The sequence below is a fragment of the Anguilla anguilla genome, chromosome 16, assembly GCF_013347855.1.
Source record: "Anguilla anguilla isolate fAngAng1 chromosome 16, fAngAng1.pri, whole genome shotgun sequence".
Taxonomy (NCBI): domain Eukaryota; kingdom Metazoa; phylum Chordata; class Actinopteri; order Anguilliformes; family Anguillidae; genus Anguilla; species Anguilla anguilla.
This window is the reverse complement of record NC_049216.1, coordinates 3,490,917-3,507,158: the sequence shown is the minus strand read 5'-3', so window position 1 is coordinate 3,507,158 and position 16,242 is coordinate 3,490,917. Positions and strand designations below refer to the sequence as shown.

At 41.6% G+C, this 16,242-nt stretch overlaps 1 protein-coding gene across 2 annotated transcripts in view; it reads left to right on the top strand.

The window, feature by feature from the left end:
- The window catches only part of LOC118214854 (anoctamin-1-like), a 70,342-nt gene that overhangs the window by 15,025 nt on the left and 39,075 nt on the right, over positions 1–16,242 (top strand). For both annotated transcript variants that reach the window (XM_035395125.1, XM_035395124.1), the window contains exons 3-12: positions 1,789–1,887; positions 5,988–6,139; positions 9,220–9,274; positions 10,099–10,150; positions 10,346–10,401; positions 10,902–10,943; positions 11,871–11,935; positions 12,676–12,810; positions 14,439–14,599; positions 15,719–15,801. In XM_035395125.1, coding sequence (XP_035251016.1) covers positions 1,789–1,887; positions 5,988–6,139; positions 9,220–9,274; positions 10,099–10,150; positions 10,346–10,401; positions 10,902–10,943; positions 11,871–11,935; positions 12,676–12,810; positions 14,439–14,599; positions 15,719–15,801 — 900 coding nt within the window. The remainder of the gene's footprint in view (positions 1–1,788; positions 1,888–5,987; positions 6,140–9,219; positions 9,275–10,098; positions 10,151–10,345; positions 10,402–10,901; positions 10,944–11,870; positions 11,936–12,675; positions 12,811–14,438; positions 14,600–15,718; positions 15,802–16,242) is intronic.

Genomic DNA, 16,242 nt, shown 5'->3' with positions numbered 1-16,242 from the left:
GAAAGGTAGAACAGGCAGATTAGTCTATCCTAGTTTATATCTCACCAGAAAGGTAGAACAGGCAGATTAGTCTATCCCAGCTTATATCTCACCAGAAAGGTAGAGCAGGCTGATTAGTCTATCCCAGTTTATATCTCACCAGAAAGGTAGAACAGGCTGATTTGTCTCTCCCAGTTAATACACTGGGACACTTGACTTGTATGCTTGTTTATTCGTCATGACCACACTCACTTAGGCTTTACAAAGCATTGCAATGGTGACATGTTGATTTTGGTAATTATTTTCAACACGAAACGTGGAAATCATTGTTGGTCAATCAACATAATAACGAAAGAGCCTAAAAGCTATTGAGAAATGGTCAGTTGAATGAGGCCTATTAGTACTTTCATCATGGGTGGCGCGGTAGTGTAGTGGGTAGCACTGTTTCCTCACAGTCCAAAGATATCCGACATTAATTGGAGACTCTAAATTGCCCATAGGTGCGAATGTGTGAGTGATTGATGAGTGTGCCCTGTGCTAGATTGGCAGCCTGTCCAGGGTGTATTCCTGCCTGTCGCCCAATGCACGCTGGGATAGGCTCCAGCACCCCCCGCAACCCTTACCAGGAATGAGCGGATATAGGTATTGGGTGGATGGAGTACTTTCATCATTTCAGTGTCTTACATGACAGTGTCTTTAAAAATTGAAATACAAGTATTTTGATGTAATTCAATGCAAATAATGGAGTGAAATCTAAATTAAATCATTTGAACAACAAGTAGTAGAGTTTTTAAAATACCAATTTAATGGAAGAACAGTCCTGAATTTAACCAAGCAAAGCAATTTGTAAAGGTACAGACAACTATTCTATATATTTGTATTTATTATTTGTTTTCAATGCTAAACATATATTTATGTGAAAAGCTTAAAATGTGTTCATATGTGAAGGTGTGAAAGTACTAGCTAGTTGTAGATGCATGGCAAAAGACTGGGATGAAATAGACAAACATAGTTGTGAACTTATTTGTCATGAACTTATTTTTTAATTAGTTTTTTTTATAAGCCTTAATTTCTTGTAAAGCCTGGTCAGCAGCTACTTTAGTATCCTATAGGTGGAGTTTAAAGCATGCTGCGTTAGGGACTATACTAACGAGTATGAGGGCACAGTGCAATCAGGACTATACTAATGAGTATGAGGGCACACTGTAATTAGGACTATACTAACAAGTATGAGGGCACACTACATTAGGGACTATACTAATGAGTATGAAGGCACAGTGCAATCAGGACTATACTAATGAGTATGAGGGCACACTGTAATTAGGACTATACTAATGAGTATGAGGGCACACTGTAATCAGGACTATACTAACGAGTATGAGGGCACAGTGCAATCAGGACTATACTAATGAGTATGAGGGCACACTGTAATTAGGACTATACTAACGAGTATGAGGGCACACTACATTAGGGACTATACTAATGAGTATGAAGGCACAGTGCAATCAGGACTATACTAATGAGTATGAGGGCACACTGTAATCAGGACTATACTAATGAGTATGAGGGCACACTGTAATCAGGACTATACTAATGAGTATGAAGGCCCACTGTAATCAGGACTATACTAATGAGTATGAGGGCACGCTGCAATCCAGATTAAGGCAATTTGTCTTGATCTACAGCTGGAAAATTCAGATTAAAAAAAAATTCAAAATCCCATGCTAGCCTCCAAATTGAAGTCACACTACAATTATTATTACCATTATTTTTATTATTTATTTTTTATTATTATTATTTATGTTGCAGGCCAAAACTCCTGGAGTTGGGTTTCTGAAGATACATGCCCCCTGGCACGTACTTTGTCGAGAAGCGGAGTTCATGAAGCTCAAGATGCCGACAAAAAAAGTAGGGTTCTGCAACTGATTCACTGTTCTGCCTGCTCTGAAGCACGTCTGTTTTACCGTGTCACCTCTTTGACCGTGTCACCTGTTTGACCATGTTTTACCTGTCTTACCCTCCATCTGTCTGAGCGTGTTTTACCTGTCTCACTCTCCACTTGTTTGACTGTATTTTACCTCTCTCACACACCACCTGTTTGACTGTATTTTACCTGTCTCACTCTCCACCTGTTTGACTGTGTTTTACCTGTCTCACTCTCCACCTGTTTGACTGTATTTTCCCTGACCCACACACCACCTGTTTGACTGTGTTTTACCTGTCTCACTCACCACCTGTTTGCGTGTGTTTTACCTGTCTCACTCTCCACCTGTTTGACTGTGTTTTACCTGTCTTACTCTCCACCTGTTTGACTGTATTTTACCTGTCTCACACACCATCTGTTTGACTGTATTTTAACTGTCTCACTGTCTACCAGTTTGACTGTATTTTCCCTGACCCACACACCACCTGTTTGACTGATTTTTACCTGTCTCACTCTCCATCTGTTTGAGCGTGTTTTACCTGTCTCACTCCCCATCTGTTTGACCGTGTTTTACCTGTCTCACTCTCCACCTGTTTGAGCGTGTTTTACCTGTCTCACTCTCCACCTGTTTGACTGTATTTTACCTGTCTCACTTTCTACCTGTTTGACCGTATTTTACCTGTCTCACACACCACCTGTTTGACTGTAGTTTACCTGTTTCACTCTCCACCTGTTTGTCTGTGTTTTACCTGTCTCACTCTCCACCTGTTTGACTGTATTTTCCCTGACCCACACACCACCTGTTTGACTGTGTTTTACCTGTCTCACTCTCCACCTATTTGACTGTATTTTACCTGTCTCACACACCATCTGTTTGACTGTATTTTACCTGTCTCACTGTCTACCTGTTTGACTGTGTTTTACCTGTCTTACTCTCCACCTGTTTGACTGTATTTTCCCTGACCCACACACCACCTGTTTGACTGATTTTTACCTGTCTCACTCTCCATCTGTTTGAGCGTGTTTTACCTGTCTCACGCTCCATCTGTTTGAGCATGTTTTACCTGTCTCACTCCCCATCTGTTTGACCGTGTTTTACCTGTCTCACTCTCCACCTGTTTGAGCGTGTTTTACCTGTCTCACTCTCCACCTGTTTGACTGTATTTTACCTGTCTCACACACCACCTGTTTGACTGTATTTTACCTGTCTCACTTTCCACCTGTTTGACCGTATTTTACCTGTCTCACACACCACCTGTTTGACTGTAGTTTACCTGTTTCACTCTCCACCTGTTTGACTGTGTTTTACCTGTCTCACTCTCCACCTGTTTGACTGTATTTTCCCTGACCCACACACCACCTGTTTGACTGTGTTTTACCTGTCTCACTCTCCACCTGTTTGACTGTATTTTACCTGTCTCACACACCATCTGTTTGACTGTATTTTACCTGTCTCACTGTCTACCTGTTTGACTGTGTTTTACCTGTCTTACTCTCCACCTGTTTGACTGTATTTTCCCTGACCCACACACCACCTGTTTGACTGATTTTTACCTGTCTCACTCTCCATCTGTTTGACTGTGTTTTACCTGTCCCACTCTCCACCTGTTTGACTGTATTTTACCTGTCTCACGCTCCATCTGTTTGAGCATGTTTTACCTGTCTCACTCCCCATCTGTTTGACCGTGTTTTACCTGTCTCACTCTCCACCTGTTTGACTGTGTTTTACCTGTCTCACTCTCCACCTGTTTGACTGTATTTTACCTGTCTCACACACCATCTGTTTGACTGTATTTTACCTGTCTCACTGTCTACCTGTTTGACTGTGTTTTACCTGTCTTACTCTCCACCTGTTTGACTGTATTTTCCCTGACCCACACACCACCTGTTTGACTGATTTTTACCTGTCTCACTCTCCATCTGTTTGAGCGTGTTTTACCTGTCTCACGCTCCATCTGTTTGAGCATGTTTTACCTGTCTCACTCCCCATCTGTTTGACCGTGTTTTACCTGTCTCACTCTCCACCTGTTTGAGCGTGTTTTACCTGTCTCACTCTCCACCTGTTTGACTGTATTTTACCTGTCTCACACACCACCTGTTTGACTGTATTTTACCTGTCACTTTCTACCTGTTTGACCGTATTTTACCTGTCTCACACACCACCTGTTTGACTGTAGTTTACCTGTTTCACTCTCCACCTGTTTGACTGTGTTTTACCTGTCTCACTCTCCACCTGTTTGACTGTATTTTCCCTGACCCACACACCACCTGTTTGACTGATTTTTACCTGTCTCACTCCCCATCTGTTTGAGCGTGTTTTACCTGTCTCACTCTCCATCTGTTTGAGCGTGTTTTACCTGTCTCACTCTCCATCTGTTTGAGCGTGTTTTACCTGTCTCACTCTCCACCTGTTTGACTGTATTTTACCTGTCTCACACACCACCTGTTTGACTGTATTTTACCTGTCTCACTTTCCACCTGTTTGACCGTGTTTTACCTGTCTCACACACCGCCTGTTTGACTGTAGTTTACCTGTCTCACTCTCCACCTGTTTGACTTTGTTTTACCTGTCTCACTCTCCACCTGTTTGACTGTATTTTCCCTGACCCACAAACCATCTGTTTGACTGTATTTTACCTGTCTCACTGTCTACCTGTTTGACTGTATTTTCCCTGACCCACACACCACCTGTTTGACTGATTTTTACCTGTCTCACTCTCCACCTGTTTGACTGTATTTTACCTGTCTCACACACCATCTGTTTGACTGTATTTTACCTGTCTCACTGTCTACCTGTTTGACTGTATTTTCCCTGACCCACACACCACCTGTTTGACTGATTTTTACCTGTCTCACTCTCCACCTGTTTGACTGTATTTTACCTGTCTCACACACCACCTGTTTGACTGTATTTTACCTGTCTCACTCACCACCTGTTTGAGCGTGTTTTACCTGTCTTACTCTCCACCTGTTTGCGTGTATTTTACCTGTCTCACTCTCCACCTCTTTGACCATGTTTTACCTGTCTTACTCTCCACCTGTTTGACTGTATTTTACCTGTCTCACACACCACCTGTTTGACTGTAGTTTACCTGTCTCACTCTCCACCTGTTTGACTGTATTTTACCTCTCTCACACACCACCTGTTTGACTGTATTTTACCTGTCTCACTTTCCACCTGTTTGACCGTGTTTTACCTGTCTCACACACCACCTGTTTGACTGTATTTTACCTGTCTCACTCTCCACCTTTTTGACTGTGTTTTACCTGTCTCACTCTCCACCTGTTTGACTGTATTTTCCCTGACCCACACACCGCCTGTTTGACTGTGTTTTACCTGTCTCACTCTCCACCTGTTTGACTGTATTTTACCTGTCTCACACACCATCTGTTTGACTGTATTTTACCTGTCTCACTGTCTACCTGTTTGACTGTGTTGTACCTGTCTTACTCTCCACCTGTTTGACTGTATTTTCCCTGACCCACACACCACCTGTTTGACTGATTTTTACCTGTCTCACTCTCCATCTGTTTGAGCGTGTTTTACCTGTCTCACGCTCCATCTGTTTGAGCATGTTTTACCTGTCTCACTCTCCATCTGTTTGAGCGTGTTTTACCTGTCTCACTCTCCACCTGTTTGAATGTATTTTACCTGTCTCACACACCAACTGTTTGACTGTATTCTACCTGTCTCACTTTCCACCTGTTTGACCGTGTTTTACCTGTCTCACACACCGCCTGTTTGACTGTAGTTTACCTGTCTCACTCTCCACCTGTTTGACTGTGTTTTACCTGTCCCACTCTCCACCTGTTTGACTGTATTTTACCTGTCTCACACACCATCTGTTTGACTGTATTTTACCTGTCTCACTCACCACCTGTTTGCATGTTTTACCCATCTCACTCTCCACCTGTTTGACCGTGTTTTACCTGTCTCACTCTCCACCTGTTTGACTGTATTTTACCAGTCTCACACACCATCTGTTCGACTGTATTTTTCCTGTCTCACTGTCCACCTGTATGACTGTATTTTACCTTTCTCACTCTCCACCTGTTTGACGAAGCTCTTTGGATTTGTTCTCAGGTGTATGAGGTCAATCAGGGAAGAAACCTGTTGGAGAAGATCAACACATTCTTTAAAAAAGTGACAGAACCACTGCAGCCCAATGTAGAAGAGACAAGGACAAGCAACTTGAAGCATCTTTGCTACACCTTCTCTAGAGAAAAAAAGCACCTGTAAGCAATTCCCTTCACTATCTTTAGACAAGAGCAGCACCTCAGTGTTGGTTCCCCTGTTGTATCTTGTGAGAGGATATCCAGAATCTAAGGTTTTCCAGTTTCTAGTTTCTGGTTTTTGAGACAAAAACTATCAAGGTCATCTATATTTTTTTAATGGGAAAAGTATGTTAAAATCAGTCTTTTCACTCTTTTCATCTAGACATCTGAAACTTTCTACAGTGTCTAAACACCTTGGTTGGAATCTATATTTTGGTTGCTGCTATCTTGAATTGGCAGCCATTTTGGATTTTGTTTGTTCATTTGCTTTTTACTTGTCCACCTGGCTGATTCAGCTTCGGACAGAACCCACCAAACAAAACGGACCAAATTTTGTGACGACTAGCCGTATGGTGGTGCAATAGCAGTCTTTAAAATTTCCAAGATTAAAAATGTATTCCTCATTTAAAATTTGGGAGGTGAAACTATTCAAACCAACTTTATTTATTCCATCCATCCGATACCTATATTCACTCATTCCTGGACGGGGTCGCGGGGGGTGCTGGAGCCTATCCCAGCGTGCATTGGGTGAGAGGCAGGAATATACCTTGGAAAGGCCGGCAATCTATCACAGGGCACACACACCATTCACTCTCACACTCATACCTATGGGCAATTTAGAATCTTCAATTAGCCTACCTGCATGTCTTTGGACTGTGGGAGGAAACCGGAGTACAATAAATAACTATAGATAAATAAATAGGAAACCCACGCGGACACAGGGAGAACATGCAAACTCCACACAGAAGGCCCCAATAATGAATTATTTAATTAATTATTTATTAATTTGCTTATTTTATTTATTTGTGTTGTGGTTTTCACAGAAACACTGTCACAAAGTCAATGGAAATAATTTTTAAAAATGGACAAAAAAACAGGCATGAAACCTCAAAAAGAGAGAATTTGAGGTAAAATCTTCCCCAATGGGAAGGAAACTCGAGATTAACCTGGCTATAGAGGGGAAGCCCATTATCCACTGGCCAGCCTAGTGTAATAAATACGAAGAAATATTAAAAAATTCATCAAACTGGTCCTTTAAGTTGATGGCATGACCATCGATCACAGTTGTAACATATATATATATATATATATATAGTCGGAGTCCACCATCATGGAGTCTCTGTGAAATGTGTCCTAGGGCTGTCAGCATTGGCCAAAAATGACATTTGAATATTCCTTCTAAAAAACACATACATTTGAATATAATCAAACATATATAACAATTTTAAATGGTGAGTTACATGCCAGAATTTGACCAATTCTCAGGCTGTGTTAGTTGTTAATTATGTCCACAAAACATCAAATGCATGCAAAAACATAACTAGCATATGTAGGTTCATTGTATTTGAACATAAACATTAACACAGTCATGTAAAAAATAAATAAACATTAGCATGAACATTCAAAATTGCCTTTAAGATCTACGTACAGACCACTTTTATAATGATTTCACTTAAATACAGGCGGGTCGGCAGAGTTCTGCTGGGAAGGCCTGGTTGAAATCGAGTGAAAACTCCACCCAGGAGTCACGTTTGCAATTGTGAACGTACCAAAATGGAAAAAAAACACAAAATCCAATCGGACAGGGACACAGTACACGCAGTGAATAAATACCCAGCCGGGGACTCTATGAACTAGACTTGGTTTATTGGCTTGAGACTTGTATCCATTGGTAGGACTACATTTAAAAAAATGTTGATTTTTGAGCTAATATTGCGTTCAAGCTGGAAAACTGCTTGAATCATATTGTTCTGGATGATTGTAAGTGTTTTTTATTCTGTATTGGTACAGCGCATGGTCAAAAGTATATGGACACCTGACATCCAAAATCTCATTCAAAATTACGAGCATTAATATGGAGTTGGTCCACCATTTGCTGCTATAACGACCTCCACTGTTCTGGGAAGGCTTTATACTAGATGTGGGAGCATTGCTGCAGGGATTGGCTATCATTCAGCATTGGTGAGCTCAGGCACTGATTGGCCAGTTAGGCCTGGGTCACAGTTGGCTTTCCAATTGATTCCCAAGGTGTTGGATGGGATTGGATGGGATCAGGGCCCTGTGCAGGTCAGTCAACTTCTTCCACATTGATCTTGACGAAACCATTTATATATGGACCTTGCTCTGTGCCTGTGGGAATTGTCATGCTGAGACAGGAGAGGGCCTTCCCCAAGCTGGTGCCACAAAGTTGAAAGCACAGAGTATGTCATGAATGTCATTGCATTAAGACTTGCCTTCACTGAAAATAAGAGGCCTAGCCCAAACCATGAAAAACAGCCCCAGACCAAATGGTGTTCAGATACTTTTGGCTATATAGTGTATTTTCCTCATTTTTGGAATTTTGGCCTGCTCAAATTTGATGATAACAAAATGTTAGAGGGTTATATGGATTAGTGCAGCAGTATATTAGATGTAAATTGACCAGTTGGTGGGGCTGTAGCAAGGAATTGAGTTTTCTATATTTAAACAGCCATAACATTTGCCCACATTTTTGTATAGATGAACTTTGAATGAATAAAAAAAAAAACATTTAAAGTTGTAGGGCACATGGGACTGAGCAAGACAATATGGTGTTTATTGGTGTATTTGGACTCCACAGTTGCAGCTTGCAGCAATAATAATAACAACAACAACAATAATAATAATAATAATAATAATAATTATTATTATTATTATTATTAATCAGGTCATTAACCTCTTCTTGGTGAAGGGGGTAAACATGAACACCCCCACCACACAGTCATGTAGGGTTTATAAGCAATACTTATACTTATAAACCCACATGGGGACTTTATTTGTGAGCAGGAGCAGGAGGGAAGGGAAGGGCTGGGCTGTGGAGAGTCGTCTCCTCTGTCAGACCATCATGCTAAGCCCTGCTACTCACCCCAGTTCCTTAGTGCTTATTAATAAATCCTTACATATTTGTTCCAAGACCATCCAGTGTAGTTTTGTGAAGTAATGAATACTAAACATGGAGCAGTGAAACGTGTCACACATGCCAAGTGCCTCAGACCCGCTTTTCTCTCCTGTGGCTTCCACAGGTTTGACCTGTCGGACAAAGACTCCTTCTTTGACAGTAAAACAAGAAGCTCAATTGTGAGTATAAGCATGAAACCATCAAAACCTTAACATTCTTATTCATCACAAATGCAGAATGGCATAAAAAGGCAAACCTTGCTTCAGTAATGTAGTTTGCAGAAGGCGGTGGACTCCACCCAAATTAAATACACCATAGATACATAGCATTTGGATTATAGTTGTCATTAAGGCCAGGTCCATAGCACATGGGTTGCCGTTGTTATTAAGCCCGTATCCATCGTGCATGTGTAAGTTGTTAAGGTCAGAACCATAGCATACATGTCATGAAGACCAGGTCCATAGTGTATGGATTCTAATTGTTATGTCACAAACAAAGACTTTACTTTCCAAAAAAACACAGGGAACCAACAAGAGGCCATGAAGGGCAATTCTCAAAAACACAAAAAACTCTGTTGATATAACAGAAAACACCAGAACTACTCAAAATCCGAAAACACGCAGAGCTCAAGGAACACACAAGGGCAGAAACCAGTCAGGGCAGAATACAGGAGGATCCAGCGCCAGAGTCAGGCAAACAAAGAATTTAAATAACTTAAATAACCAGAGGCAGGTGAACTCAGTGCATAGTCAAACACAGAAAGGAGAGGGAGAGGGAGACACAGGTGAGAGGATTAACACCGGAGGGGAAAGCAATGAGACAAAACGAACCAAAATACAAAGGTGAGAAATGGCGGCCCAAAAAAGGAACGAACGAAAAGAAAGGGCAGAATCCTCACAGATTATTAAAACCAGATTCATAGTGTATGCTCTCTAATAGTTAATTTTCCCTGTTTATTGACACACACACAAATTGTTTTTTGGACTGTGTTTGTTGTTGGCAGGTTTATGAAGTGTTGAAACGCACAAAATGCATAAAAGCCAAATACAGTATGGGTAAGCCAAATCCCCCCACCCTCCCCCGCTATTCAACAGCAAACCAAATCTTAATGCTTGCACTGACCAGAATGTATACTATGTGAAATATTAAATTAACAAGCAAGGGTATGCTAGTATGTGCCAAATGAACAGTCAAAATCAAAGTGACTGTTTAAGATTTGTAGTTGCGCACACCACTGGTTCTTTTTCCAGGAATTACCAGCCTGCTTGGTCATGGAGTATATACGGCTGCTTACCCCTTACACGATGTGAGTATTGTCACACAATTGCTTTTGAGAGTAAAACTTACAGTACATATGGCTGATTTGATTTTACCAGAATTCATATTAACAAAAGGGTAGTCTAAATTTTACACTCTACTACATGTTTATATATGTGTGTATATATATATATATATATATATATATATATGTGTGTGTGTGTGTGTGTGTGTGTATATATATATATATATATATAGAATTATACAAGTGCCAGTGAGGATAAACCATGTGATGACAAACATTTTTTAACCTAACTTTGACAAATGATTCCAAGTGTTTTTTTCCTGCTTTGCACATTGAATAATCGCCAGAATTAATTTACCAAAATGTGTTTGTGAAGAAGAAACAGGGAAGAGTGCTGCCTGTGGTGATGTGTTTTAGAGTGAGTGCAAAGGCTGATGGGAGGAATGTGTGGAAGGACTGCAGGCTACCATGTGAAAGCCAGCCTAAGGTTGTGTTGTGAGCAAATCCCAGTGTCATTATTTCAGGGGGATGTCGATGGTGAAAACACAGAGCTCAACGACAGGAAGGTAAAAGACACGCTAACCTTTTGCTTATCTTGTGTCAATCATGTTATTACACAGTTTCACTGTCTCTATCTAGGTCAGTGTTATTACAGTTTCACCGTCTCTGTCCAGTTCATTGTTATTACAGTTTCACTGTCTCCGTCCAGTTCAGTGTTATCACACAGTTTGGCCCTTCATTCACACACTTTTAAACCTCATTACCGGGTAGTTTTGGCTTTGAAAGCTGTGGAAAGCAGGGCCAGTCTCCCCGCTGGAGAAGACCTCAGTGAGCGAGCGTAGATCTGTGTTTACTGCTGAAAGGGAAATCTCTCTGAAGCTCCGGAACAGTCCGGGCCATCTGGGAATCCTCAGAAGAGTGTCCGGGCAAACAGAGAGCCTTCTGCCGAACGGCAGACCTGCCCAGGCCCCCTGCAACAAAGGACCAAACACGTCCCAGCCAACGTTCTGCACAGCCTCGTCCGCCCACAAGAGTTTACTCTTCCAGCATGGCGTGGATTTGGTTTGACTGCATGCACACTCCAGAACGTGCACTACCTGCCAGTGAATGGGACACACAGGGCCATAGGGACATTAAAGGAGTGTGTTTAGGGATGTCATTTCCTGTTTTAAATAGGTTTCTTTTGAATGGAGTGAGATTTTGAGCATAATTTCATTTTTCGATTGATATTAGTTTTGAAAGGATTGCGATTTTGAGTGAAATTTTGTTTTGTTTTTTATTTATTGTATCTATGAAATTGATGTGATTGGAGTGAAATAGTTTTTTGGTGTTTTCACTTGATTTTAGGCATGAAAGGAGGGTGATTTGTAGTTTTATACAATGATTTAAATTGATTTTTTTTGGAAGGGGTGTGTTTAGAGCTTCTTTCAAATTGGCTTGTTTTGAAAGACTGCTTTGGAATATGACTTGATGCTTGTTGTGGTATGTTGCAGCTTTTGTATGAGGAATGGGCCAGCTACAGTGTGTTCTACAAGTATCAGCCCATTGGCCTAATCAGGTGAGAGTGCATTGGTTCTGAGTCAGGCTAATGGCACCTTGGGGCAAGTGTGCATGCTTATCTCCTAACTGCCAGTGAGCATGTTTACCTCCTAACTGCCAGTGAGCAAGTTTATCTCCTAACTGCCAGTGTGCATGTTTATCTCCTAACTGCCAGTGAGCATGTTTATCTCCTAACTGCCAGTGAGCATGTTTGTCTCCTAACTGCCAGTGAGCAAGTTTATCTCCTAACTGCCAGTGTGCATGTTTATCTCCTAACTGCCAGTGAGCATGTTTATCTCCTAACTGCCAGTGAGCACATTTATATCCTAACTGCCAGTGTGCATGTTTATCTCATAACTGCCAGTGAGTATGTTTATCTCCTAACTGCCAGTGAGCACATTTATATCCTAACTGCCAGTGTGCATGTTTATCTCATAACTGCCAGTGAGTATGTTTATCTCCTAACTGCCAGTGAGCACATTTATATCCTAACTGCCAGTGTGCATGTTTATCTCCTAACTGCCAGTGAGTATGTTTATCTCCTAACTGCCAGTGTGCACATTTATATCCTAACTGCCAGTGAGCATGTTTATCTCCTAACTGCCAGTGAGCACGATTATTTCCTTACTGCCATTGAGCATGTTTATCTCCTAACTGCCAGTAAGCATGTTTATCTCTTAACTACCAGTGAGCAAGTTTACCTCCTGTCTGGTAGTGTTCAAATTTCTTGACTTGACTCAGTCATTTTGTGTCTTTCAGAAAGTACTTTGGAGATAAGATTGGTCTCTACTTCGCCTGGTTGGGGGTGTACACCCAAATGCTGATCCCTGCTTCCTTGGTGGGGATCATCGTCTTCTTGTACGGCTGTGCTACAGTGGATGATGACATTCCCAGGTCAGCTCGTCTGTCCACCCTACTCACACATCACAGGAAAGACGTGCCTCACATCGGTTTCATATTGGTTTATACTAAATGAACCCCTTTACTTGTTTCAGAGTGCAGTTTCTCCCACTTTACTCCTGTTTTAGAGTGCAGTTTCATTACTGCTGTTATACTGTACCTTTCTATCAAGTGTGTACTCCAGTGTTGATATCTAGTGTGTACTATAGTGTTGATATCTAGTGTGTACTGTGGTGCTTATATCTAGTGTGTACTGTAGTGTTTATATCTTGTGTGTACTCCAGTGTTTATATCTAGTGTGCACTCTAGTGTTGATTTTGAGTGCGTACTCCAGTGTTTATATTTAGTGTGTACTTTAGTGTTTATATCTAGTGTGCACTCCAGTGTTTATATCTAATCTGCAGTCTAGTGTTCATATCTAGTGTGTGCTCCAGTGTTGATATCTAGTGTGTACTCTAGTGTTACATTACATTACAGGCATTTGGCAGACACTCTTATCCAGAGCGACGAACAACAAAGTGTATAACCATAACCAGGAACAAGTGTGTTGAAAACCCTAGAGGGAAGTACAGTACCAAGTTCAGGGAACGACCGCGTAGCTTAACTTGGACCCTGTGAGTTAATCTGATCAACACAAATGAAAGAAGCAACAAAGCAGTCTATGCAAATAATACAAGCCATAATTAAGTAGGCAAGAGTGCAATAACTAAGTCAACTAAGAAACAGCTTACCTAGCTACAACCACTAGTGTTGATATCTAGTGTGTACTGCAGTGTTGATATCTTGTGTGTACTCTAGTGTTGATATCTAGTGTGTACTGTGGTGCTTATATCTAGTTTGTACTCCAGTGTTGATATCTAGTGTGTGCTGTAGTGCTTATATCTAGTGTGTACTCCAGTGTTGATATCTAGTGTGTACTGTAGTGTTTATATCTAGTGTGTACTCCAGTGTTTATATCTAGTGTGCACTGTAGTGTTGATATTGAGTGTGTACTCCAGTGTTGATATCTAGTGTGTACTCCAGTGTTTATATCTAGTGTGCACTCTAGTGTTTATATCTAGTGTCTACTCCAGTGTTGATATCTTCACATTTTTATATCCATGTACACTTTATATTATATTCGTACAGTATGTACGGAGAATGTGAACTTGTGTTTTTGAAGAAGCGATTATGTAAATGAAGCACAAGCCACCAGCCATTACGACTGTGTGACGTAACTGGGTTCCTGTACTGGTATGACTTTCACTCTTCCCACAGTGTCGAAATGGGGAACTGAAAAGCAGGAGGATAAGAGTTATTTTAGTTTAAGAGAAGTCCCCCAAATATATCCATCTCTCTATGAAGGGGACCTGGCCAAGAAAGTAACATCCATGAATACAAAATGCTCAAGAATATACCATTTTTGTAATAGCTATGAAAATGAAATGTAGACATGATACAAATTTTAAAAATTAAACCATCCATAGCAACTGCTCAGGGACTGTTGTGTGAATTACGCAGAGGGCAGAAGCAGCCCTGCTTTGACCCCATCCTGCAGCACGTTCCAGCAGCACATGGCGCGATCAGTGGCTGTGTTCAGACCACGTGTTGGGGTGCTAACGTTGATGCCCCTCCTGCTGCAGCATGGAGATCTGTGACCCCGAGAACAACATCACCATGTGCCCCTTGTGTGACCGCGCCTGCAGCTACTGGAAGCTCAGCACCGCCTGTGCGACGGCGCGAGCGAGCCACCTCTTCGACAACCCCGCCACCGTCTGCTTTTCCGTCTTCATGGCGCTATGGGGTGAGCTCTGGGCTCAGAGTGAGCAACACACACCCACCCACACACACACACACACACTGTGTCACCAACACACACACACAGTGAGCAACACACACCCCCACACACACACACACACACACACACACAGTGAGCAACACACACCCACCCACACACACACACACACACACACACACAGAGTGAGCAACACACCCACACACACACAGTGTCACCAACACACACACACACACACACACAGTGAGCAACACACACACACACACACACACACACACACACACACTGTGTCACCAACACACACACACACACAGAGTGAGCAACACCCACACACACACACACACACACACACAGTGTCACCAACACACACACACACACAAACAGTGAGCAACACACACCCACACACAAACACACCCATACACAGTGAGCAACACACACACACACACACAGAGTGAGCAACACACACACACACACGCACAAACACACAGTGTCAGCAACAGACACACACAATAAACACACAGAGTCAGCAACACACACCCACACACACACACACCCACAGAGTCAGCAACACACACACCCACAGTCAGCAACACACACACATACACACACACACACAGAGTGAGCAACACACACACACACACACACACAGTGAGCAACACACACACACACACACACAGTCACCCACACACACACACACACACAGTGAGCAACACACACCCACACACACACACACACACACAGAGTGAGCAACACACACACACACACACACACACAGTGAGCAACACACCCACACACACACACACACACAGTGTCACCCACACACACACACACACAGTGAGCAACACACACCCACACACACACACACAATAAACACACAGAGTCAGCAACACACACCCCCACACACACACACACACAGAGTGAGCATCACTTACATGCGCTGGCCAAAAAAACAGAGCCCCTTGTCTTTTCAAAATATAGTTTTGTATTTTAAGGTACAATACAAAACTAGCGTACAACCACAGTTGAATGAAGTCAAATATGAATGTCAAATATGAACCGATTTGTTTATTTGGTTTTTTTTTGGTTTTTTTCTGAGACACATTAAAGTGGTACCTCTGCTCTCTACAGCTACTATGTTTTTGGAGCACTGGAAGAGGAAACAGATGGGACTCAACTACAAATGGGATCTCACAGGATTTGAAGAAGAGGAGGTGAGGCAAGACTGTTTCTAATTCTCTCTCTTTACTAAACACATCCTACATGTCTGACACCTGCATCACCACCAAATTTGACTTACAAGTCTGGAATGTGTAAAATAGTAAAACAAACATACACATAAAAATTAATTAAGTAATTAATGTTTTCAATCACTCAACAGAAAAAAAAAGAAAAAAAGAGGTGGCAAGCCATTAGTGGCTTGGGGTCCAATTTTATAGGAAAGCATGCCAAAAAAGGCCTCTAAGTCTGTTGTCTTTTAAATCATGTTGAAAACCCCATTAAAATAAAAAAATAAAAAAATAAACTTTCTTGTAGCCTTATATAGCTATTATAACTGTAAAAAGGAACAATCTATTGATGGAACTATAGAACTGAAGAATAGCTGAAAACTGACATATTACAGAATCTGAATCATATACTGTACATAAACAGAT